General features: G+C 45.3%; 1 protein-coding gene across 4 annotated transcripts; it reads right to left on the reverse strand.

Moving 5' to 3' along the window:
* Positions 1-20,331: 20,331 nt before the first annotated feature.
* LOC103718251 (Acyl-CoA N-acyltransferases (NAT) superfamily protein) lies at positions 20,332-25,143 on the reverse strand. 4 transcript variants are annotated; one of them, XM_008806978.6, is made up of 4 exons: positions 25,118-25,143; positions 24,641-24,978; positions 23,311-23,707; positions 20,332-20,885 (listed from the first exon to the last, which is right to left on the reverse strand). In XM_008806978.6, exons 1-4 carry the CDS (start codon positions 25,126-25,128, stop codon positions 20,597-20,599), a joined length of 1,035 nt encoding a protein of 344 aa, XP_008805200.3. In that variant the 5' UTR covers positions 25,129-25,143; the 3' UTR covers positions 20,332-20,596. The 4 variants fall into 4 exon arrangements, with proteins under 4 accessions (XP_008805200.3, XP_088569010.2, XP_089784101.1 ...); XM_088712884.2 differs by lacking the exon at positions 20,332-20,885 and adding an exon at positions 20,925-21,086; XM_089927975.1 differs by lacking the exon at positions 20,332-20,885 and adding an exon at positions 20,925-21,089.
* Between the last annotated feature and the right edge of the window lie 432 nt (positions 25,144-25,575).

A 25,575-nucleotide genomic window follows, 5' to 3' on the forward strand; every position in this document is an offset into this window, starting at 1 on the left:
GTTGTCGCGGCCAGCAACTAGAAAGAAACTCATAAATAGGAGCCCTGGAGAAGGAGAGGGATTGGTGGAAGATGCGGGTCCTCCCACAGGTGCCACCGACTGGTTTGAAAAATTTAAAATGATATATAGTGGGAATGAGTAATCGAAGATTTTAAAATCCAGAGACCAGGCCCAGCTACTGAATATCATGCGAGCAAGGGGACATGTTACTTGCTCAAAAAAAAAAAGAGGAAAAAAAGAAAGAGAACAACTGAACAAGGGGACATAAGAGAGCACCGACAGAGTGCATGGTGGATTCAAATTCACGCCTAGTGTCTCCCGCACAATTAATGGAGGCAATTAACGTCCATGTCTTCGCATGTAATTGCTGCATGTGCTGCGAGGAGTCGCAAACCGGATTCACGTGCTCTCCAAATTGATCGAATGGTGCGTGATTAGTCGGTGGCTCAATTAGACGTTGCGGTCTTGGATATCGGGCTACTTCTTAATTAGGATTTTTTTTTTTAAAAAAAAATCTAAATCAGCTCGCGTTGTGGCTCTTCCTCGGGTTTAATGATCGATGAGTCTAGGACTCTAGGCTAGCCAGCAGCGGAGGAGTTGCGACACATGTAGCCACCCGGCCGGGTGTTCCACGAAAGAGGCGGGAACATGGGACTGCTCAACTGCAAATTGTTAAGAGAGAAACCTCAAGCATCATGCTTTGGCTTTAAAATGCGAGCAGGACTTGATTTGGTAACTCCACAATCTTGGCGACCGCAACTATTCAAAGATACAAGCTCTAGTATTAAATTCTCATACTTAGATCTCCTGGAATATATAGAATAATCACGACGACTTCTCAAAAAAAAAAAGAAAAAAATAGAAAAGAAAGAAAGAAAAAAAACAGATCATGATGCTGTTTATATTAGCAACACGCCAACACAAGCAATGGTTTATTATAAAGTAGTCGAGCTCAATGCCGACTGCTCATCACCATGTGGTTGCAAGCTCATTTTCGCTCGCTGCTCTCGCACCTTCCCATCCTCATTCTCAGGGTAGATGGCTGATGGGAAACTGTGACCTCTCTCTCGCCACGAAGATATCATCCGAGGGCATTCCCGTCTTTCTACAGGAATGAGTTGCCGAGTCACGTCACGGCCGTTCGGGAACAGCCATCGCCCCATATCCCCCATGTGCACCGGGGTCCACGAGGATCAGCGCCGTTCAATGGCAGAGATTATATATCCGACCCTGGGCGCACCGGATGGACGGTGGACGTGGCGCTCGGGGGCACATGGAAGGAATCCGGCGCGAAAGACGGGGGGCATGCTGGAGATAAAAATAAATAAATAAATAAATAAAAGAAGAAAAAGGTGCAACGTGCATGCATGAAGGGCAGAGGCACGTTCCTTTCCTGGAGGGCCCCAACGCACGTTCCGGTAATCGCAGCTGACACGTGTAGTGTAAACGGTGGGTCCCATCAGATAATGTGTCCGCCTTCACGGCCCACGACCGTGCCAGCTGGGTTCCAGGGCCGCAACGCGGTTACGGCACGTGATCGCCGTCTCATGACTCACCTAGCGTCCATCTCAATTACATGTTGGCCTGCTCCCCCTCGCCGCTCCCCGACCGGATGGTTGAGCCCCCCATCCGGCATTAGAACCCAGCAGGGGAAGAATCCACTTCCTTCTTATTTTCAGGGAAAAAGAAGATAATTTAAAAATTAAAGGAGAGCAGGGAGAGTTGAATCCCATTTGGGATTGCTTTTGGAAGGGCCAAAAAATATTTTTCTAGGGCCCAAAAACTACTTCCAACCGATATACAGATGTTTGATAAAAATATAAAATAATGTTATGATGTTTCGACAAGCTAAAAAAAATACTTAGCAAAAGCTTTAATTTGAAGCTTCCTCCCAAAAATATTTTCTTAATATCAGCATAATTTTAGGAATCACGTAACAACCTTCGTTAGCCCATAATATTTTTCTTTGTTAGCGAGATCCTGTATCGGTTAGTATTATTTTTTTATATTAAGTTTGTACATGAGTTTATATAATCTTAGAGATGTATCGAATATGATGGAACAAAAAAAAAATTCTTTCTCCCTCTCTTCTTCTTTTATTTTCTCCTTTTCTACAAATACATTAATACTTAAGCCTGTCAAAAGCCGTTTGTAGGAACAAAATACCCCCAAACTATACACTACATCATATTAGTATGAAAGTAATATCATAATATAATACTATTATAATATTATACTAATATAATATGTGCTATGTGATAATGTATTGATGTGTAATAATAGTATTTGTAATATTTAATATCAAAACATTGTATTATAATTATTAACTAATAATACATGCATTATATTATATTATATTTTTATACAATATTATAATATGCTATATAATATTATATTATATTATGTTGTAATATATTATAATATATTATAGTATAGTATATAATAGTATATGTCGGGGGGAAAAATAGACCACCCCACACGTACAATTAAAGCACCCAAATCTGACAACAAGCCTGAGCTCACCATACAGGCCGAGCTCATCATGCAGGCCGAGCTCAGGGAGCCGAGCCGAGCTCATCATGCAGGCCGAGCTCAGAAGCTGTCGAGCTCATCCAGGCCGAGCTCATCCAGGCTGTCGAGCTCAGAAGGCTAAGGCCCAGAAGGCCGAGCTCAGAAGCTGCCGAGCTCATCCAGGCCGAGCTCAGAAGGCTAAGGCCCAGAAGGCCGAGCTCAGAAGCTGCCGAGCTCATCCAGGCCGAGCTCATCCAGGCCGCCGAGCTCAGAAGGCTAAGGCCCAGAAGGCCGAGCACAGAAGCTGCCGAGCTCATCCAGGCCGAGCTCATCTAGGCCGCCGAGCACAGAAGGTTGCCGAGCTCATCCAGGCTGCCGAGCTCAGAAGGCTAAGGCCCAGAAGGCCGAGCACAGAAGCTGCCGAGCTCATCCAGGCCGAGCTCATCCAGGCCGCCGAGCACAGAAGGCTGCCGAGCTCATCCAGGCCGCCGAGCACAGAAGGCTGTCGAGCTCATCCAGAAGGCTGCCAAGCACAGAAGGCTAATCATAGAAGGCCGAGCACAGCAGGCCGAGACCAAAAGGCTGAGCTGACCTCAGAAGGCCGACCTCGTCGTCTATATGCTGCGGCCATCCCCTGCAGCAGCCTCACCGCACCATGCTTTACTTGCCGGCCACGCCACGACATATTAATCAGGGACCATACCCTGCTACGACTGTCAACACCTCACCATTCCCAAGAATGTACTGCACTGCACGCCACAAGCAAGCTCTTGCTGCACGCAACCTCCTCCCATGATGGGAACGGGCCGTCCACGGCAACTCATTACTTCACACGCCCACGTCCAATCGTGACGGTAACCCATTAATTCGCCCAGTCACATCACAGGTAACCCTGCTACTCTTCCTATAAAAGGGGAGCTTCTCCCTCTAAAAAAAAGGGGGCTGGAGGCTTCTTCCTCCCAAGGGAGGCTTCGGACTTGGAAATACAGTCCCTCTCCTTCTCCAAAATTAAGCCCCCCTCTGACTTAAGCATCGGAGGGCCGGCGCCGGAAACCCCGGCCACCGGCTTTTTGCAGGCCCCCCACGGAGGACGCCGCTCGCCGACGGATCACCGCCCGCCTCCTCCTCGGTTCGCGGCCGCCCCCGGGTCCAATTTCCAACAACAGCCCCCCACGGAGGACGCCGCTCGCCGACGGATCGCCGCCCGCCAGTGTTCGCCGGAGCTCCTCCTCCTCCTCGGTTCGCGGCCGCCCCCGGGTCCAATTTCCAGCAACAGTTGGCGCTAGAGGAAGGGACCGAGTTGCGGCCATGAAACTAAGGAGCAGAGGAGTCTTTAACGCCTCTCAGCATCATGCTCCAAGCCCCGGGCGCTCAGTCCAGAATCCACCACCAAGACCTCCGGCAGATCAAACTCCACAAGTCCAACCCGAGCACTTCGACGCGCTAGTGCAGCAAGTCCAAGCGCTAGCCATTGCAGCCCAAAGCCTGCAACAAGTGGAGGCTCCTCCTGTGCCGCCTCCACGGGTTCATGTTAAGCAGAGGAAGAAACTTTCTCCCGAGCCATCTCGAATCAGGCATGGCTCCCGCTACAACGACGTACGTGGGGGCAACTAGTGAGAAGTAGTAGCCCAAGTCTCACATCAACGAGTTGGAGGGAAAGAGAAATAAAAGCTGAGGTCTGGAGAAGGAGAGTTATGTACTCCCTCCTCATGGGTGTAAGTCCTTACGACGGCGCTCGTGACGTTGCTCTCCTTCAGAGCGTCGCCATCACCGAAGCCCCGGCCGTGCACAGAGGGCTGCCGAGCTCATCCAGGCCGAGCTCGTGCAGGCTGAGCCGAGCTCAGAAGGCCGAGCTCGTCATCCACATGCTGCAGCCACGACCTGCAGCAGTCTCATCCAGGCCGAGCTCATGCAGGCCGAGCTCAGAAGGCCGAGACCAGAAGGCTGCTGAGCTCATAAGCCCGAGCTCAGAAGCCCGAGTGCAGAACACCCCTCCCAGAAAATCGAGCCAAAGAAGGCCGGTGCTGAGCCAAGTCCTGAGGGACTTCGAAGCTCGAGAGCCATCAAAATATCTCCAAAAGGTACAGGATGCCACTTTGGCTTCAAATAATTTCAATATTTCATCTATTTTCAGGTCGGAGAATCCAAAAAACGACCTACGGGTATCCCTATCTCCAACGTCGCCCCGCTCCGAATAAGGGCGCACGATCGCCAACGAAATCCATCTCCTGTATGTATCTCCAATGATGCCCCGACTAAGTTCGGGATGCCCCGACTAAGTTCGGGATGCCCCGAGTGTCGACAGTGCGTGCCCAGACCCCTCGACACTTCGGGAAGACGGGGTAGTACCTTCGCGGCCCTCCGTGGCGCTCAACACCAACAACGGGGTAGTACCTTCGCGGCCCCCCGTAGCGCCTCCTCGACTAAGGTCGAGATGCCCCGAGTGTCGACAGTGCGTGCCCAGACCCCTCGACACTTCGGAAAGACGGGGTAGTACCTTCGCGGCCCTCCGTGGCGCTCAACACCAACAACGGGGTAGTACCTTCGCGGCCCCCCGTAGCGCCTCCTCGACTAAGGTCGAGATGCCCCGAGTGTCGACAGTGCGTGCCTAGACCCCTCGACACTTCGGAAAGACGGGGTAGTACCTTCGCGGCCCTCCGTGGCGCTCAACACCAACAACGGGATAGTACCTTCGCGGCCTCCCGTAGCGCCTCCTCGACTAAGGTCGAGATGCCCCGACGAGTCGACAGTGAGCCCGAGCTCCCTCGACCTCGGGATGACGGGGTAGTACATTCGCGGCCCCCCGAAACGTTCGTGATTGACAACAAAGCACCCTCAAAATGTTCGTGGATAACAACAAAGCAACGCCCACACAGATCTCCAATGCTGGGAGAAGTGCGACGCGGAAGATCTGCCGCGTCGTCTCGACGTTCTCGAGAGCTGAGTCGACCACAAGCCAAAGAAGGCTGCTGAGTCGACCTGAAGCACTTGACTCCAACTGCATGAGAGGTACACCCTACTTGGCACGCACATCTCCATATATATTTGGCTATATCACAGGATGATCAACGACTGGACTACTTCCTTCGTCCGAGCCAAAAAGCAGCTCGAACTCGGAAGTCGGGGGGTAGTGTTGGGGGGAAAAATAGACCACCCCACACGTACAATTAAAGCACCCAAATCTGACAACAAGCCTGAGCTCACCATACAGGCCGAGCTCATCATGCAGGTCGAGCTCAGGGAGCCGAGCCGAGCTCATCATGCAGGCCGAGCTCAGAAGCTGCCGAGCTCATCCAGGCCGAGCTCATCCAGGCTGTCGAGCTCAGAAGGCTAAGGCCCAGAAGGCCGAGCTCAGAAGCTGCCGAGCTCATCCAGGCCGAGCTCATCCAGGCTGTCGAGCTCAGAAGGCTAAGGCCCAGAAGGCCGAGCTCAGAAGCTGCCGAGCTCATCCAGGCCGCCGAGCTCAGAAGACTAAGGCCCAGAAGGCCGAGCACAGAAGTTGCCGAGCTCATCCAGGCCGAGCTCATCTAGGCCGCCGAGCACAGAAGGCTGCCGAGCTCATCCAGGCTGCCGAGCTCAGAAGGCTAAGGCCCAGAAGGCCGAGCACAGAAGCTGCCGAGCTCATCCAGGCCGAGCTCATCCAGGCCGCCGAGCACAGAAGGCTGCCGAGCTCATCCAGGCCGCCGAGCACAGAAGGCTACCGAGCTCATCCAGAAGGCTGCCAAGCACAGAAGGCTAATCATAGAAGGCCGAGCACAGCAGGCCGAGACCAAAAGGCTGAGCTGACCTCAGAAGGCCGACCTCGTCGTCTATATGCTGCGGCCATCCCCTGCAGCAGCCTCACCGCACCATGCTTTACTTGTCGGCCACGCCACGACATATTAATCAGGGACCATACCCTGCTACGACTGTCAACACCTCACCATTCCCAAGAATGTACTGCACTGCACGCCACAAGCAAGCTCTTGCTGCACGCAACCTCCTCCCATGATGGGAACGGGCCGTCCACGGCAACTCATTACTTCACACGCCCACGTCCAATCGTGACGGTAACCCATTAATTCGCCCAGTCACATCACAGGTAACCCTGCTACTCTTCCTATAAAAGGGGAGCTTCTCCCTCTAAAAAAAAGGGGGCTGGAGGCTTCTTCCTCCTAAGGGAGGCTTCGGACTTGGAAATACAGTCCCTCTCCTTCTCCAAAATTAAGCCCCCCTCTGACTTAAGCATCGGAGGGCCGGCGCCGGAAACCCCGGCCACCGGCTTTTTGCAGGCCCCCCACGGAGGACGCCACTCGCCGACGGATCACCGCCCGCCTCCTCCTCGGTTCGCGGCCGCCCCCGGGTCCAATTTCCAGCAACAGCCCCCCACGGAGGACGCCGCTTGCCGACGGATCGCCGCCCGCCAGTGTTCGCCGGAGCTCCTCCTCCTCCTCGGTTCGCGGCCGCCCCCGGGTCCAATTTCCAGCAACAGTATACATTAGTATATTATAGTATGCTATATTATGATTGGAATATTCTTAATAAGTAAATATGGAAAAAAAAATCTAATAAAGATAATTTGGTCACTCTTAATTAGAGAGCGCGAAAAAAGTGACCAAAAAATATTAGTATCATTTAGGCGCAAGGTCCCATGTTGGAAGTCTATGGAAGGTGCATGTTAGTGGCTAGGCCTTCTCTATGGAGCTTTGGATTTGATTCTTTGGGACATGCGGATTTTTTTTTTTTTTTTTTTTGAGAGAGAGAGAGAGGGGGCTTTCAGGGAAAAAAAATGTTATATTAAAAAAGAAATTAATCTGTATTTTCTTTTGGGAATAGAATTAATGTCTTCATCCAACCATTAATTGTGAACTACTTTAATATTATAATATTTATTTAGGTATATGTTTATCCATGATTGATGATATTGTAGAAGATGAAGGACGGGCATTGGTACATTATTTAAGTCAGTTTTATTGAAGATTGAGTGACTTCTTCGGAGCTTCTTATGGGACTCACATGGAGGGGATCGTGGGGTGCACATGGTGGCATGGGAGCGTATCTGCCTCCCCCTCAGGGAGGGTGGTCTAGGGGTGGTATCTCTTCTGGAGAGACGAGAGCTACTTCTTGCCCAGCATGCTTCCCGTTTCATCCTGGAGCCGCAGGGGCTCTGGAGCCGGATTATGACTATCCGCTATGGGGGGACAGGCCTGGAGGGCTGGGCCCGAGGAGGGCGGAGATGCTCCTTTCTATGGCGTGAGATAGCGACGTACTTGCCATTGGTGTCAAGTCACACCCGATGGCTGATAGGCGACGGACGTAGCATCGATGTAGCTGGAGACCCATGGGTCGACGGCCTCCCTCTGCGGCTTTGGCCGACTATGGTTAGTGTCGAGGCTGGGGAGGGTCTACAGGTTTGTGATCTCATGACCTCCGGGGTGGCTGGCTGGGATGAGATTCAGTTGGCCCGTTTGTTCGGGCAGCATTTGGCGGAGCGGGTCCGCTCACTACCGTTACCACAGAGTGGCAGACCAGATGTACGTGTGTGGGGTTCCTCGACCAGATCCAGGGTCAGGATAGGCGATCTCTCCCATATCCTTCGGCGGGAGTGCGAGCCTGGCCCGGATTTTGCCTGGATCTGGCGATTGGGGCTCCACCCGAGGGTTGCGTTGTTCCTCTGGAAGGTGGCCTGGGACCGTCTCCCTACGAGAGCTGTATTCGCAGGTCGAGGTGTGAGGATCCGATTGGTGTGTGGGGCTTGTGGTGTGGCCGAGACGGTGGACCAGGCCCTGTTTCGGTGCACATGGGCTAGGGGCACCTGGCGGCTGGTAGGGGTCCCACCGGTGGTATGGTGATGTAGGGACCTGTTCTTACAGGCCATGCGTCAGGGATCGGAGTCCCTGGTGCTTCGTCAGGAGGTTGTCCGAGCTACCTGCATTGCCTACCAGATCTGGTTGGCCAGGAATGCTCGTACCTTTAGCGAATGACGTATGTCGCCGCGATTTGTTGTCGAGAGTGCTCGCGTTCAGGCGACAGAGCTGTGTTACACTATCCCTGTTGGAGGGATCTTGATAGCTCGGGACACCTGGGGTTCCCACTCTGCTTCGGCAGTCTCTCGTACGGTCTTTTTCACCTGGGAGCCCCCACCCCCGAGTTTCCTTAAGGTCAACTTTGATGGGTCTGTTTTGGATGGTGGTATGCGAGGAGGCGCGGGATTTGTTATCTGGGACCCGTGTGCCAGGGTTGTGGCTGCCGGGGACAGTCAGTTATTTGACACTTCAGTTCCGAGTGCGGAGCTGACAGCAGCCTGGGCGGGCCTTCGCCATGCCCGGTATGTCTTACGGGCTAGGTCCATTATCCTGGAGGGTGACTCAGCCACCGTTGTCAGTTGGATCCAGAGGGGTCCAAGGCGTGGTGGTTGTGACCATCCCTTGCTCCGTGACATTTAGGCTATGGCGAGGGATGGATGGGCCTTTCAGGCCAAACATATTTACCGTGAAGGTAATGGTGCTGCGGATTGGGTAGCTGCATATGTAGCTTGTCACTCCGGAGGCATCTTGTGTATTGGCGATGGGGAGTTGCCCTTGGCACTCCGAGGTATTCTATTTTTTGACGTTATTGGGTGTATCCGGTCCCGTCAGGTCTGATCCACCCGCATTAGCTAAAAAAATAAAAATAAAAAAAAATAACTCATGGATCGGTTACAACAATTATTATTACAATAGTAAAACAGGCGAGGTGGAGGTTCCTGTCGGTGACCGACGGGCGCGGGCTAGCGCCGACCCAGACCGCTTCCGCTTTTATTTTTTTTTAATTTTTTCCTTCGCTGCGGACCGCTTCCGCTGCCGCTCAAGTAAAGTACTTGCGTACTGTTCTCAGCCCCAAAGGCTGCTTCCCCCATGCCCCGTTGACGTCGATTATCATTCTTTATATATATATATATACATATATATATATATATATATACATATATATATATATATACATATATATATATATATATATATATATATATATATATATACACACACTTCAAATTATTTTTTGTGAAAAAAAATGAGAAAAGGACAGAAGCGCTGCTTCTTTTGGCACTCACTCGCAAGTCGCATCTGGGTTTTGGTTTTGAATCGAACGTTAAGCATCCGATGTTGGCGCATTTGTATCAAGCTTTAAAAATGGGATGTGGATCTGAGAGCACAAAGGCAATAATAATAATAGTACATTGCTGATACGATTACGGTTTAGGAGGAAAGGCATGAACCCGACCATGTGGCGTGGGGAAGCGGGTGGGTCGGTGGGTTTGTGCTCGTGCCTCTCCTCTCAGCAGCGAGAATTCTTCTGGTGCGGCCATGTAAAGCCGCCCCTGCGGCAACCTCCCATCTGCAGGTGATCAATCATCCTTCACTCTCTCTTGATTTGTCCCCAGCCCCTAATATAGGTTGGTCGGACTATTGACAAACAAACTTAGGCCCCAATTGAACTCGAATTGAGATTCTCGCTTTGTAGATTTATCTCTCTCTCTCTCTCTACTCTTTTTAGGGTAGCTGGATTCAGTAGAAACTTTTCACGGTAATTTTGAATTGATCCTGGTGAATGGCCTGATTCATAGTTGTCGGGCGGCATGTTAGCCCCCATCCTAGCCTCTGTCAAATATTGTTAGATTTGATCGACCCTATTTTTGTTAAAACCATCTGTGCCCAATTTGAGCATGATTTAATGAGTTTCACTTTGATTAGACCGGCCGAAGTATTGAGCACTCCCACTTGGTCTACTTTGCGAGGGTGTTAAAATTTAAGTTTATATATATATATATATATATTATGATGAAATTCTAAGAAAAAATATAATTTTTAGTTATTGAGTTCTAAGAAGGAGTTTTGCGATTAATTGAATCTATTAGCTGGACCGTGTTCATAAGGCAAGTAATGTAACATTTTTCTAGATTTATTGATAAATTATAAATATTTTTTGAGTCGAAATATTTTTGATTTATGAAGTTGATGCACAGTATTATATGCTTTTTTTTAGAATATTGTATGATTCTTGATTGAACGTATTGGTTTGGTTATGGATTATGTTTGATTGATTTCGATATTGCATCTTCCAATTTGGAATACTGAACATGTTTTGAAAAAAAAAAGTTTTGAATCGAAACAAATTTGGACTCACAGCCGGGCTAATATGTTTAGCATATAATTTGTCCTAAAGGTTGTATCTAAGATGATTAATGACATACCGCCAGCAGACCAGTGGTTCCGAAGGACCTTTCTGCAAGTTGATGTGCAACTCATCGTAAGAAAATTAGTCAGTGTTTTGAAAATGTCATAGGATGATGTGGTCATAATTTTTGGCGGTCGACTTGAATTTGATGATTTAAAAGCAATTAATTTATAAACGATATTTGATTTTTTAGAAAATTTAAATTTAGCATAAGTAATGCATCACTTTTTCTAAACTTATCAGTAATTATTAAATTATTATATTCATGACTTTTATGTTTGATCTTACACTAATGTTAGAATTGTTAGACATTGTAAGTTGTGTTAATTAAGGAAATAAAGTTTGCATATTATTAGTTAAATTATTCAGCTACATATTTGTGATATCATGTTTAAATACTTTGGATGCTTGTGGAAAGAGTTTTCTATGAATATGTGACCTTCGGCTCGCGGTCTTAGATCGGAGGCGTAACAGCCTCCGACCAATCCTAATAGAAAATCTGGATAGAGTTGCAATCTGCATGGACGACTTGCACGCAGACACATGCAGGAGCAAGGCCGGAGTTTGGGCTACCCGTACCCATGGTGGTCCGTCCCCTGTTCCAAGCAATCCGACGTCGCAACCAGACAGCAGGGCTAGTTGAACCATAATATATTAAACAGTTTATTCTGCATGCATATGGCAATTAATGAGACGAGAAAACAAGTTTATTTTTGCATGCCAAGACGCTGCAGCCTCTAGCTGGTTCGACTGATATAGAATATTAGTTCCCCACGCAATAAGCCACGAGAAATACAGAGCATGCACACGAGAAAACACAAGGACCCATCCGGGCTAGAGATTCAAAATTAATCAACCAATTCTGCAAGACAAAATGTGCTTGCATGCGCTAGAAATTTGTCTTGCTCTCAAAATATCGTAACATTCGAAATTCAATCTCCCTGTACAGATGCATCTTGAAGTCCTTTTCAATGTCCATCGGATTGGGTGAATGAGACAGTAAAAAGCAAAAAGGAAAATACATATATATCAGAAGATGGGATTTTAAACGAATAAATTAAGAAACGTGAAGGAGGAAATGCATCGAAACGCTGGGGACTGCAGAATGAGAGAATGCTTGACCGATTACTTGTCGAGCATATGTATAGGCCGCATGATGAGTATATGATTGAAATCGTCTTCCATGCTCAATTTAAACATGCTTTGACCATCAATGCATAAGACGAAGACGGGACCCCTCGGTGCAAATTACTTGCAAATATTGCTATGCCGGTTGATTTCTCGTTGAGATTTACGAACTTTGCTCCGTTTACTTGCAAATAATAATAAAAAAAAGTCATTATCGATCCAACAATAGGAGGCTTGCATTCGACTCCAACTTAAAAAACGAGCTGGATGGGGAGGGTGGAGAGGAGAGGAGGGAAATGGAGGGCCCAAATAAAAAAAACGCGTGTTTCTTTTTTATTTTTTCCCACCTTAATAATAGGGGGTGGTTGATAGGGACGGAGGGAAAAGGACGCAAATGATCATGACAGTGTTAGGTGGAACGCAGGACTGCAAGGCTCTCACGTGGCCGGTCCCCGTCGGCAACTGAAAGAGGTGGGTCCCTGCTTCGACCGGGACACCTCGCCGGACAGGGGTTGGTAGTATATCTTCCGGGCGAAAGGAGGATTCGCCTTCTTCCGCACGAATCCAACGTTCCATCGCACACAATGTGCCATCCAACGGCCGATGTCGCGACAAAATTAAGGTCGATCATTCTTTCGCGCTTCACTTGATGCCAGCTTTACGGATCAAACTAAAAGTAACCCAGCTGGCAAGATGTCCGTGAAAGCCAACGGTATGGCTATAATTCCAGTAATTTTTTTTGGGTCAAAAAAAAAAAAAAGAAGAAGAGATTTGTTGGATCTCAAGTAATAATTTAAAATATAAACAATGGTAACAATAGGATTAATTATGCGCGAGTTCTTATAGTTTGTTGCCAATTCGCACATCAACTTACTGCTATTTTGCTCCTTTTTTTTCTGTATATATCGGTTGCTCGTACTAATTTTACATAGAAACTATTCTAATACAGAAAATTGTATTTGGACCGACAATGACGTGCCTGTAAAGATACGGACAGCACGGATGAGTATGCGGGCCTGTATTTGGACGCGCCGGCCTGGCCAGTCGTACTCGTCTTGGTTTGGGGCGTGCGACACGAGGCCCCGCAAAGCGACGGGGGCTTCAATTTGAATGGTACTCAGTTGCCCGTCCAGTGTTTGGCATCCATCACTCCATCAGTGGGCGGCGGCCAGGGGTTGATCAATTGACTGGGGGGCCTAATTCCGCCTAATATTATTAGACTTTGCGTGGGAGTCCGAGCCACCACCTCCGATCCGGCCCATTTTAGGTCGAACAAGGTCCAATCACAGCCCGCGAAACCAGGAGGTCCACTTTCTTCGAATGCTCGCTTAGCTGACCTTTTCCTTTACTTTGCTCTAGGCTTTAGCCAACCTCCTGATAAGGTCATAAATGAAGGAAAATTGTCCACAACGAGCTCATCTTGGCATCTAATGAAATGTCGGCGTTACCGAGCTTAGGCTGGTTATAGACCTCGCGATATCTAGAATGCTAGCCTGCGTCTGAATATCAAAGTTTCGTTCTCTAATTGACACAAAGTGGTTGGATTTGAAAGTCCTGTGCTTTCTTACCTTTATCATATGGGCATTCTTAGATTAAAAAATAAAATACTGACATATAGTACAAACTAAAATCGTACAAATTAAGTCAAGAAAGTTGGTACAACTTTTAAGTTACAATGCAGATTTTAGTCATAATACCGTTATAATGTGATCAAATTATCCGCACGATATGGCCATCCCATTAGGATTCTGAGGCTTTTAATTATCTTATTTGTTTCAACGAAAATAAGATATTTTTAAGTTTCTCAGGAAAATGGGTGGCCGCCATTTCATTAAGGGACCGGGTTGCATCTATCGCGCGAAAAAAGGATTCATCAAAAGATGTTCCTTATCTTCCCCTCACCTCAATACCAGCTGCTATTCTCCTTTCCTCGTTTGACAGGAAAATAGATTGTGTTAGGAACACTGAAGGCAAGGCTCGCATTTCAGAAATGAAGACATGCATGTCATCATGCTATAAGCTTTTCTGTATTAGTCAGTAAGATACATGATAATACTAATAACCATCAGAACCAGTTAGCATTATCCCAACCATGCTTCTGTCATTTATTCCAGTAAAATGCTGGATTTTCTATTAAATGCAAGCTTCTTTTAGTATCTATCATCACCAATCTCCTAAGTTATCTTGTCTTTCACTTCCTTTCGCTAACTCCTTAAACATGGCATAACTCCTATACTTGCTGGGCCGTCCTTAAAATTGGTGGCCTTGGTTTCAATGGAAATATTTACATCTAACCAAAGAGTACCAAAATGCGACTGTGATTTCCAAAAGAATGTCTTTACATTTAATCCTTTAAGAATTAGCTAAACAATTTACATAATTTACCTTAAGAATAGAGTATCTGAAGCAAGAATGGTTTTCCTTCTCTAAGAAGATTGTGCGAATTTTTCATGATAATTTCAGCCAGACTCATTGTCTTTTTTGTGTATGCTTGTGTATTATAAGCCAGAATTAAGGTGTTAAATACCAGTACCACACTACATGCATTTTTTCCATCAGAAAGGTATGGTATTGCTATGGTACTTGTACCGAGAATACGTAACAAAACTAACAACATCGAAAATAATGAAAAATCATTACTATTGACCAGTATGCCAAAATACAAAGCAATACGATTAATACGGTGGGTACTGGTACAGATGGTTTTAGCATCCCAACACCTGTAATGTTGCCAGTTTTCTATCAGAACGGTACAATACCGATAGTACCATCATGCTCCTTCAGTTTTTGAATCTATGGGTTAGAAATATTTACACTATAATGAGTGAAATTTTCAGCATGCATATCGTCCATGCATCAAATTAGCAGTAATTATATCCACATGTAAACGTTGTAACACTTCATCTTTATGCACAGGATCTCGCTACAAGCTGTAAACAGTGAACGCCTAGTGAACTCTATAACCAAGCCCTGATTAAAGATGCAACTAAGTTCTTATGAAGTTCAAAGGCAGAGAAAGGTTTCATCTAACAAATGTAAATAAAATAAATGCACAGACTCAGAGGTGTTCGAGTGTGCGTTAGGGGGGGTGCACATGCATGGTCCGGCAAGATAAATTTAAGAATCTGAGCATCCACAGTTTTTTGAACATGGAAATATGACCAACCTTCCTTGTCGAAGTGGACCTTTTCTAGGAAGGAAATCAGCCACGGTATCTACTGTCAGAATTCCAGCCACCGATCCCCTGCTAAAGCTGAATCTTCCCTCAAAGCCTCCTGTTGCTGGAAATTGGACCCGGGGGCGATTTTCGGTCGAAGAGAGGGAGCAGCAGGTTCTCACAGGGGAGCGGCGATCCGTCGGCGGGCGGCGTCCTCCGTCCGGGTGCCTGCAGACAGACCGGTGGCCGGGTTTTCCGTCGCCGGCCCTCCGACGCTCAAGTCAGAAGGGGGGCAAAATGTATGAGAAGAGGAAGAACAGTGTTTGTAGAGTGCGGAATCTCCCAACCCCCTCTCTGAGAAGCAAAGGCTCCCTTTTATAGGGAGAGTCGGTTTACCTGTGATGTGATGGGGCGAGGCCATAGTACGGCTCGGCATGTTGTTCGGATCGGCGTACGATCGGGTGAATTATTGTGCTGATGTCGGAGGTGAGGTCGTCGTACGACCCGAGCTGGCACGCGATCGGGCGAATTATTGCATTGGTGTCGGAGGTAAGGCCGAGATCAGAGACTTATCATAGTCGATTGGACTCTGCTGGGCTGACTTGCCGTGGAGAGCTGAGGGTCCATAGATGACAGGAGCCATGCGCATTAATTGTGGAGTAAACCGGAGATCCGCATCAATTGTGGAGTAAGCCGGAGATCCGCATTAATTGTGGAGTGAACTGGAGGTTTGCAGGGGTCATGCGCAATAAATGCTGGGGCAGTGGCAGGATATGGCCCTTGGCCGGACCTCGGAGGGGTTCGGTCGTAGTGGGTGGCTGACAAGGATAGACCTCGGGTGTCAAGATTTTTCCAGGTCGGAGGTTCTGAGGTCGGACGCCGACTTCGGCTGTCCAAGGTCGACGGTTGTGCGACTTCTTAGGGGTACTTGTGTCACTGGGGGAAAAACCTTATTCCCCCAACACCTCCAACTTTGAAGTCCTCGCATCCAACATTTCATTAAGGGACCGGATTGCATCTATCGCGCGAAAGAAGGATTCATCTTCTTAGATCACCCACCCCACAGAGCTCAATGCGCTCCGAACTCTGGCACTCATCCGTTGGCGCACATATCAAAGCGAGCAGCTGATGATCTGACGGTGGATTCGCGCTAAGGAAGGTGAAACGATCAAGTAAATCCAGGGAGAGTAGAGGGGTGGGGGGAGGTGGGGAGAAAGAGGGAGAGGGGAAGGAGGAGAGGAATGGAGAAGAGGAAGCCCACAGTCACAACCCTGCTGAGGAGCCTCGAGCCCAAGATTGATCGAGGCAATCTGATAAGAAGACGTTATATATATATATATATTGATGGAATCAGAAGAAGTTTATGGTGCACTACGTTCAGTAGGCAGTAGCTCATGCATGTCAACTGTGAAATTCCTCTTTTTATTTTTTTTTTCAATGAAAAGGGAGGCTTGGCCGCCCAAAGTTTTATCGAAACTGAATGATTCACATGACAGAGCTGATGGAGGAAGAAGAAGAGCATATACAGGGGTCCATCTAGGATTCAGAACATAAAGGAACATGCATAGATATGCAGCTGAAATTTCTGTACAACCAGAAAACTACGAAGATATTCAGCTGAAACTTCTGCTAGCAATGAGGCAGTGAAAATGTGTATGAGAATGAAACCACATCTCTCTGCTAGTAATGAGTACGTATGAAACACCGAGAAAGGCTAGCTCGAGAGCAGCCGAATGGCAGAAAATCAGAAATGTGAGACACGTTCAGACATGCAGCTGAAACTTCTGTTAAGGCTTGAGGCCTGGGCATTTGAGCCAATTTTCAGCTGAAACATGTGCAGAAACCTTGATATACGAACATCTGAACCAGGGGTACGTCCGCTTCAACTTTTCCTGCTGGAGCATGTGTGAAACTTCTCCCGAAACTTTGGGCCTGGACATCTGAGCATCGGAAACCTGTACACAAACCTCGAAGTCTGAGCATCTAAGCTAGAAAGAAATCTTCACCGAGGTTCCTTTCTTTTCTAGTTTTTGTGCTCTTTTTAGGTTCAAAAGGTTCATAATCAAAGTTAGACCTTTTTTTTTTTCAAGAATCACAAGAAATCTCTGATTCAACAAGGTAAGGGTTAGATGATAGAACACAATGAATTTGATCAGGTATTTCATTTCTAAAAGAATAAATACTTTCAAAGTAAATAGCATCTCTAACCCCGATGAGAGTATTATTAGATATGTCACTTATCTCAGAATTAATTACAAGGAATCTATTTGTGCTACCATCTAAGGAATACACTACAAAGATTGCATCAATGGTTTTAGGGCCAATTTTTCTTTTCTTAGGTTTAAGTATAGCTATTTTAGTTGGGCACCCCCATATTTTAAGGTAATCCAATATAGGAGTTTTACCCTTCCAGAGTTTACAAGGTGTCTTATTATTATCTTTAAAAGCTATTCTATTTAAGATGTAACGTGCTACTAAAAGAGCTTCCCCCTACAAATTTTCGGATGCTCCTGAACTGATTAATATTGAATTAACCATATCCATAAGGGTCCGGTTCTTCCGTTCCGCTACACCATTTGATTTTTGAGAGCAAGGAGTAGTAGCCACATAAATGATCCAATGTTCTTGACAGAATAGGACCATTTGATTTGGGGTATATGCATTCTCCACCTCGATCAGATCTAAGTCTTTTAAGAATTTTCTTAGCTTGGGTTTTAGCTTCAGCCCTATAGATTTTAAACTTGTTTAAGACTTCATTTTTAGATTTGATTAGATATGTATAACAATAATGGGAGAAATCATTAATGAATGTTACAAAGTAATGATTTCCTTCTCGAGTTAGAATTTTGTTAGAGACACATACATCACTATAAATTAGGTCAAGAAGATTAGAACTTCTATTAATAGATTTGAATGGTTTTCGAATGCTTTTGGCTTGAACACAAATTTCACATTTAACCTTTTTATCTAGATAGATCTTAGGGAATCATATTCAAGTTAGTCATGTGATGGATCCGATCAAAATTCACATGACTAAGCTTACCATGTCAAACATTAGAAGATTCAAGATTTAGAATAAAAGGATGATTTTTATTAGAATCTTTAGGAATTACACTCAATTTGAATAGGCCTTCCGATGCAAAGCCTTTTCCAATAAACTCGTTATTATGAGCGATTACAAGCTTATTGGATTCTAATAAATCTTATAGCCTCTAAATACAAGAAGAGATCCACTAATGAGATACCTCCTAACGTTAGGACAAACAACGATGTCAACTTTAGGTCCACTCATCCTTTTTTAACACTTATGCTAAGGAGTCATTCCCAAGTGCTGCACCTCCTCCACTTATTTCTGGAGCTAATATTTATATTTATTTTCATCGCTCAAATAAATAAACCAATCTTATCCCCTAAATTTTAGATGGTTTAAAAACTTCAAAATACTTATCCTTTTCTTCAGACGCTTCTTTCGGAAGAGTTGTGATTCTTTAGAAAAAATGTTGATTCCGATTTTCGTAGAGATGTGATGTTTTCGAAACATCGCATACCTCGAAAATGCTGCACCGTATTAGTTACCGGACAATGTTTATAAATAGGCTTTAGGTCCAGTGTATTGGATCACTCAATCCTCATTATTACTTATTTGTTTCCCACGAGACAGCGAATTCTTTCATTTTTTTTCTTTTCTCTTCTCCCAAGCCTCTTTCAAGTTTTCTTTTTTCTCTTTTTCTTTTTCTTTTTTGCTTTAAAAAAGGGGAAGGGGGGAGGAAGGGACAAGCCCACCCCCACGTAGCGGCCCTCATTGGGCTCCCACCCCACCAGAAGAATGTTCGATGCGAGCAGAAATGACCGTGTGTTGGGCACCCGGGCCGGTTTTACTCATACCCTCCCCACCCGTGGACCTGGCTCGGTTACCCCTCTGGGCTTTGGTACGAATACCACGTATGAGTACGTCACACCTGGCACCATCAAGGCTACTAGCAGAGCGATACACCCTTCCAGACCCCGTGTCCAAGCAGGGAGTATCCGGTCTCCACAATTTAATCGACGCCCGTACGTTTCGAACTTGGAACCACTTGGTTGGAAGTAAGGCCACGATCCCATTGGGCTACCACCTCAGTGGTTCAAGTTTTCTTTTTCATTTGGAAGGAGTTGATCAGATCAAGCCTTCCTAGCGATTATGCTCGTTAGAGAAGGATCGGGCTAAACCGCTTAGAAATGAGATCGTTGCAGACTTGCATATAAGGAGCGAATTCTTGAAGCAGGATATATATATATATATATATATATATATATATATATATATATATATATATATATATATATATATATATATATATATATGCGCCTCAATCCACGCTAGTGTTTTTCAATCTTCTAATTTTATACTATTAAATTATTTTTTATAATAAATTTATAAAATAAAAAATATAACAGTTTTAGGCCGAATATTTTCAACACTTTCGCTGTTTCCCATGGCCTGCAAAAGATGGTAGGGTCCCGTCCCAAAGGCCGTACCGGTCTCTCCCGCTGGATTAACTTACTGAACCGAGGGTGGCTAACAATTAAAGTTGGTATTCTGCATTCCAGTCACATTGAATCTGGTTCCGTAGGTTGCCCTGTTCTAGACCCATTCTGAAGTTTCTTGAAAGAACATGGTTCAAGTAAAAGGGTGGCCAGGTTCCTTAAATTCAGTTTGGCAAGAGTGGAGAATCAGGAGAATCCAGAAGCTTTGTAAAGCTGGATGTGATATGATTCTCATGGCTTTCTAATGGCATATCTGGAAGGAGAGGAACATACGGACATCTGGAATGACCCTTTCTTGAACTAATGAAGTGGCCAAGGCTGCATGCGGGCATCGTATATGCTTGCATGTACTGAGGGATATCCCCTTGTATCGTGCTGAGAGGTGCAGCGAGGGATGTTCTGGTTTATACTCCCATCTCTCTTGAAACGACGCTACATGGTGTACACCCATACAAATCCAAAATCTTGGTCGAGCAAACAAAGTACATATCCACACAGACGAAAATACATAGGACTGATGAAAACCTAGTCGATGCGGATGCAGGCGCAAAGAGACATGGCATGCAAAGTCCCACTCCCACCAGGTGGCCAGCGGAGGCCGTGGCCAGTCCAACCTGCAACTACGTACACAATCACAGCCATGCTACGAAGCAGCTCGCTGCCTATGTCAGAAAGGACAGGTGCAGCAGTGATTAAATTTATCAAGCGATGGAATGTCTCCTCCTCAATGTTAGTCTCCCTGCTCTGGACTGGCCCGAAGAGCGTTAGACCAGATTAACGAGCAGGCAACAAAAATGACAACGCACTGGGACTACGTTCAGTAATTTGAGCTTTTTAACCGCAGACCAGGATCATAAGCATACAACATTTTCATCTTCCTCCGCTGAGCAACATATGACAAGAAGCTTTCGAGTACAGGGTAAATACATCGACCACTGAATACGATCAAGGAGAACATGACCTATGGCAATTCGACTTGTCCACTCCACTAGTACACAATCCACTGAACCCATTCTGCAACCATGAAGAGCTGGGCCGACAGCAGCAAATGCAGCTGTAGCACCCACACCTACTCCATCAGCTGGCTCCTTTTTGGGACAGTAGTTTCATCATAAAGTTGAATTTGGTACCCGGGGAAGTCTTTGGCTGGGGCCACCTCGCGTGTTCTGGCACGCTGATGCATTTAAAGCCCTGGCCTTTGTACAATCTCATGGCGGCCAAGTTGTTTGCGTCACAATGCAGTGCAACGGAACGGCAGCCCCAGCTCCGGGCTCGGGCCTCTGCCTTGGCAATAAGCATTTTGGCGATGCCCCTCCGCCTGTCTGCCTCCCGAACTGCAACATTAGATATATATGCTATCCCACTTCTGCATAAACTTCAAGATTAGTTCAAATATTGCCCGAATATATGCGCAACTGACTGCAACAACTGAGACTTGAACCTCTGATGTTAGATATTTAAATTATTTCACCTGATGTTTTGAGTACTTCAGCTGGAAAGATTAAACTCATGCAAATGCATCAAAACCACTGACATCAAGAATTCTCCTGTCTACAGGTCATCCATTCTGCTGTTAAACAGTCAATCAAACAACACCTAGTCATCTGTTGTACTCAAACTTTGTCCATTCTGAATTCTCATACAAGATGTATTACAAGATAGAGTTTATCTCAAGAACGCTATCTGGCTTCTGAATCCAAAAGGTGGGTTACCAGCCAAATAAAGCCAGTAGAATGGGACCTGTTTTCTACCCTACTAAAAATGTAATCTCATGAATAAAGAAACTATGGAAGTATGCCTACATGGGCAGAAAACTCCAAAGTGTCAATGGTGTAAAGGTTATATATACGTTGAATGGTATGAGAAGACTCTCTTAGTTCTGAGCTTATCTGAACCATCAAACGGGTGTAAAACTATCAAATGGAAGCACACAAGGAGGTACAGATAGACAATGCATTATCACTGCATAAGCACTCACCCTCACAACTGTCAATGGTAGCTGTAAATTTGAACTTGAACTATTACATATCGACTATAATCAACATAAATAAAGGTGAGGGGAAAGAATAACAAGGAGAAACATAAATAAACAGAGGTAGAGTTTTTACTAATAAGGAGAAGGGAAGGAAAAAGGAAAGAGCAGGAAAGAAAGAAAGAAAGGGAATGATAATATTGGAGAAAATAAAAGAGCGGTTGAAGATGGGGGCATAGCTGCCAAAGAAAAACTTTTAATTCCATTAGAGGGCTCTCATGGATAAGTCAGTGTCATTTAAAAGCAACACTAAACTCAGTAAGTCAATTTTTCTTCTTCCCCCTGGGAAAGGCCGCTGATCAAGAGGAGCGTGAAAACCTAGTTAAGAACTCAATAAGTTTATCAAAGAGAAATCTCTGTCTCTCTCTCTCTCTCATCACAAACATTATCCCAATCACTGAGTAACAAAATTGTCTAATCACAAACATTATCCCATAGTTAATCACTCAAAACAGCTTTGATCATCAAAAGATGTTCCTGATCTTCCCCTCACCTCAATACCAGCTGCTATTCTCCTTTCCTCGTTTGACAGGAAAATAGATTGTGTTAGGAACACTGAAGGCAAGGCTCGCATTTCAGAAATGAAGGCATGCATGTTATCATGCTATAAGCTTTTCTGTATTAGTCAGTAAGATACATGATAATACTAATAACCATCAGAACCAGTTAGCATTATCCCAACCATGCTTCTGTCATTTATTCCAGTAAAATGCTGGATTTTCTATTAAATGCAAGCTTCTTTTAGTATCTATCATCACCAATCTCCTAAGTTATCTTGTCTTTCACTTCCTTTCGCTAACTCCTTAAACATGGCATAACTCCTCTACTTGCTGGGCCGTCCTTAAAATTTGTGGCCTTGGTTTCAATGGAAAAATTTACATCTAACCAAAGAGTACCAAAATGCGGCTGTGATTTCCAAAAGAATGTCTTTACATTTAATCCTTTAAGAATTAGCTAAACAATTTACATAATTTACCTTAAGAATAGAGTATCTGAAGCAAGAATGGTTTTCCTTCTCTAAGAAGATTGTGCGAATTTTTCATGATAATTTCAGCCAGACTCATTGTCTTTTTTCTGTATGCTTGTGTATTATAAGCCAGAATTAAGGTGTTAAATACCAGTACCACACTACATGCATTTTTTCCATCAGAAAGGTATGGTATTGCTATGGTACTTGTACCGAGAATACGTAACAAAACTAACAGCATCGAAAATAATGAAAAATCATTACAATTGACCAGTATGCCAAAATACAAAGCAATACGATTAATACGGTGGGTACTGGAACAGATGGTTTTAGCATCCCAACACCAATAATGTTGCCAGTTTTCTATCAGAACGGTACAATACCGATAGTACCATCATGCTCCTTCAGTTTTTGAATCTATGGGTTAGAAATATTTACACTATAATGAGTGAAATTTTCAGCATGCATATCGTCCATGCATCAGATTAGCAGTAATTATATCTACATGTAAACGTTGTAACACTACATCTTTATGCACAGGATCTCGCTACAAGCTGTAAACAGTGAATGCCGAGTGAACTCTGTAACCAAGCCCTGATTAAAGATGCAACTAAGTTCTTATGAAGTTCAAAGGCAGAGAAAGGTTTCATCTAACAGATGTAAATAAAATAAATGCAACACAGACTCAGAGGTGTTCGAGTGTGTGTTAGGGGGGTGCACATGCATGGTCCGGCAAGATAAATTTAAGAATCTGAGCACCCACAGTTTTTTGAACATGGAAATATGACTAACCTTCTTTGTCGAAGTGGGCCTTTTCTAGGAAGGAAATCAGCCACGGTATCTACTGTCAGAATTCCAGCCACCGATCCCCTGCTAAAGCTGAATCTTCCCTCAAAGCCTCCAACTTTGAAGTCCTCGCATCCAACATATATGTTATCATTGACTGAAGTACCCGTAACAGCAACAAGGCATGTCCTCATGCAACCTGGAGGCACTGAGAATCCAGATAGCAACGCCACAAATCGGTCGATCCTCAGAACCAGATCTACTGGGAAAGTATAATCTGGAAAGAAGGAGCTACAGTGAGTGTCTGCCACTTCCCAACAATCTTCCAATCGTGCATCTCGAACAACCACCTCGGGGCAAATGGAGGGAAACAAATCAACCGATTGACTGGCTCTGCAAATTCCTACATAAGAAAGTAAGATGATTGAATGAATTTTCAAAGAGCATATCAATAAGGCAGTTGGTGAGACGGAACTGAACGCTATTGCTCAGATCAGACAAAGTTCTTTCTACATTGATGAGCAAATCCAATTCCATTTATCTAACATGACGTTCAAAACAGACAAACGGTTGTGCCCCAGATGGACGAGAGGCATGCTATGTTGCAACAAGTGGTATTGGGTGATAAATTGATAGACTGCCAGACACATTATCTGATCGTATTCTGATATACATTGAGACTTTCAGGATAAGTGTAGAAAAATCACCGTCTGTTTCGACGAGTTTAATCAGGAAGGACAACGAAGTAAAACAAGTTGTTGCAAATAATTTGAAATCTCTTCCCTAAAGTTGCTAGCCGCTAACCTCCTAATTAAGTGAATGTTACCTAAATTCCGAGGCACGTAGGTGGAAGCAAAACAACAACCAAATCATCAGCCGCTCCAGTCCCCGTGCGTTATCCTTCATTGCAATACCATGTGAAGCCGAACAAACCCTTTTCGCCCTTAAAAAACATTAAGATAAAGAACATAGAAACTTGACCAACCCTAGGGCAGCTAGCCTGCCTGCTTGCCGCTTCGTGCTCAATGATCCGATCCGAGAATCGCAGATCCACAGAGCCGGATGGCTCTTATCCGATCGCAAAGAGAGATGGAGAACTATTCTGTGCGACGAAAACATGGAAGCAGCGTAAATTCCAACACAGATCCAACAGGAGGGGCGCGAATTTTTTAGCACTTCGATTCAAAGAACGCAGATGTTCATCATGTCGAGCGAATTTCAGCGATATAATAACAATAATAATAAGCCAACCATCAAATTTGAAAACCCGCAGAGGAATCGGAGGGGAGGAAGAAGGCCATACAAAATTGGATTGGTGGATGAGATAAGATATTACCTGCTGGTCTCGAGGGGTTCCGGATTCCGAGAGCCGGAGAGGAGGAGGGAGGGAAGCCTCCGCCGCCGCTGCTTCGAGAAACTCTAACCCTTACCCCGAGCCCAGGAGGGACGCGGAGGGCAGGGATTTGGGGGTTATTATTGTTACCATTGAGCACGGGGGAAGGGGAGAGGGAGGGCGAGGAAGAGGGAGAAAGGCCCAGCGGAACCCTACTGCTCATCACTCCTCCTCTATTACCTCTCTCTTGCCCCGCCTCCTGTACCCCGCTTCTCGCTCTCTCGGTCCTCGTTCTCCCTCGCTTTCGTGCCGCGTCGCCGTTATTAAACAACCACCTCCACCTTTGGTAAAATTAACAATGGAGGGCAAGATGAGCGTAATTAAGAAAAAAATTGCAGAAATTTCTTTCCATTGAGCTATTTGCACTCAAAGCCTTAACAAATTAAAAAATATCAATTAGCATCAAAATTTTAAACTCACCGCAGCAACATGTCCTAGTCATCTATTTGGATCATAACATCGTTCATAGAGAATCGGATCATAACTTTCAAACCCTCTCAAAGTTCTTTATGTTTTATTATTCATTCATCTGCATGAATCTCAAAATGCTCCATCCATTATCATCCATCAACTTGCACAGATCTCAAAATACTTCATCATCTGCTTGTTTAGATCTCAAAGCACTCCATCCTTTATCATCAATCCATCTACATAGATCTTAAAGCACCTCTTTCATCCATTCACCTGCACAAATCTCAATACATCCATCTCTTTGTCAACCATCTGCATGCACAAATTTTAAAGCATTATATCCTTTGCCATTCACCCACCTGTATAGATCTTAAAGAGCTTCATCCTCTATCATCCATCCCCTTGCACAGACATCAATATGCTGCATCCTCTCTCATCCACTTGTATGGATCCCAAAGCACTTCATC

The sequence above is a fragment of the Phoenix dactylifera genome, chromosome 16 (genome assembly GCF_051530095.1).
Source record: "Phoenix dactylifera cultivar Ajwa chromosome 16, Ajwa_hap1_PhDact_Kaust_v1.1, whole genome shotgun sequence".
NCBI lineage: Eukaryota > Viridiplantae > Streptophyta > Magnoliopsida > Arecales > Arecaceae > Phoenix > Phoenix dactylifera.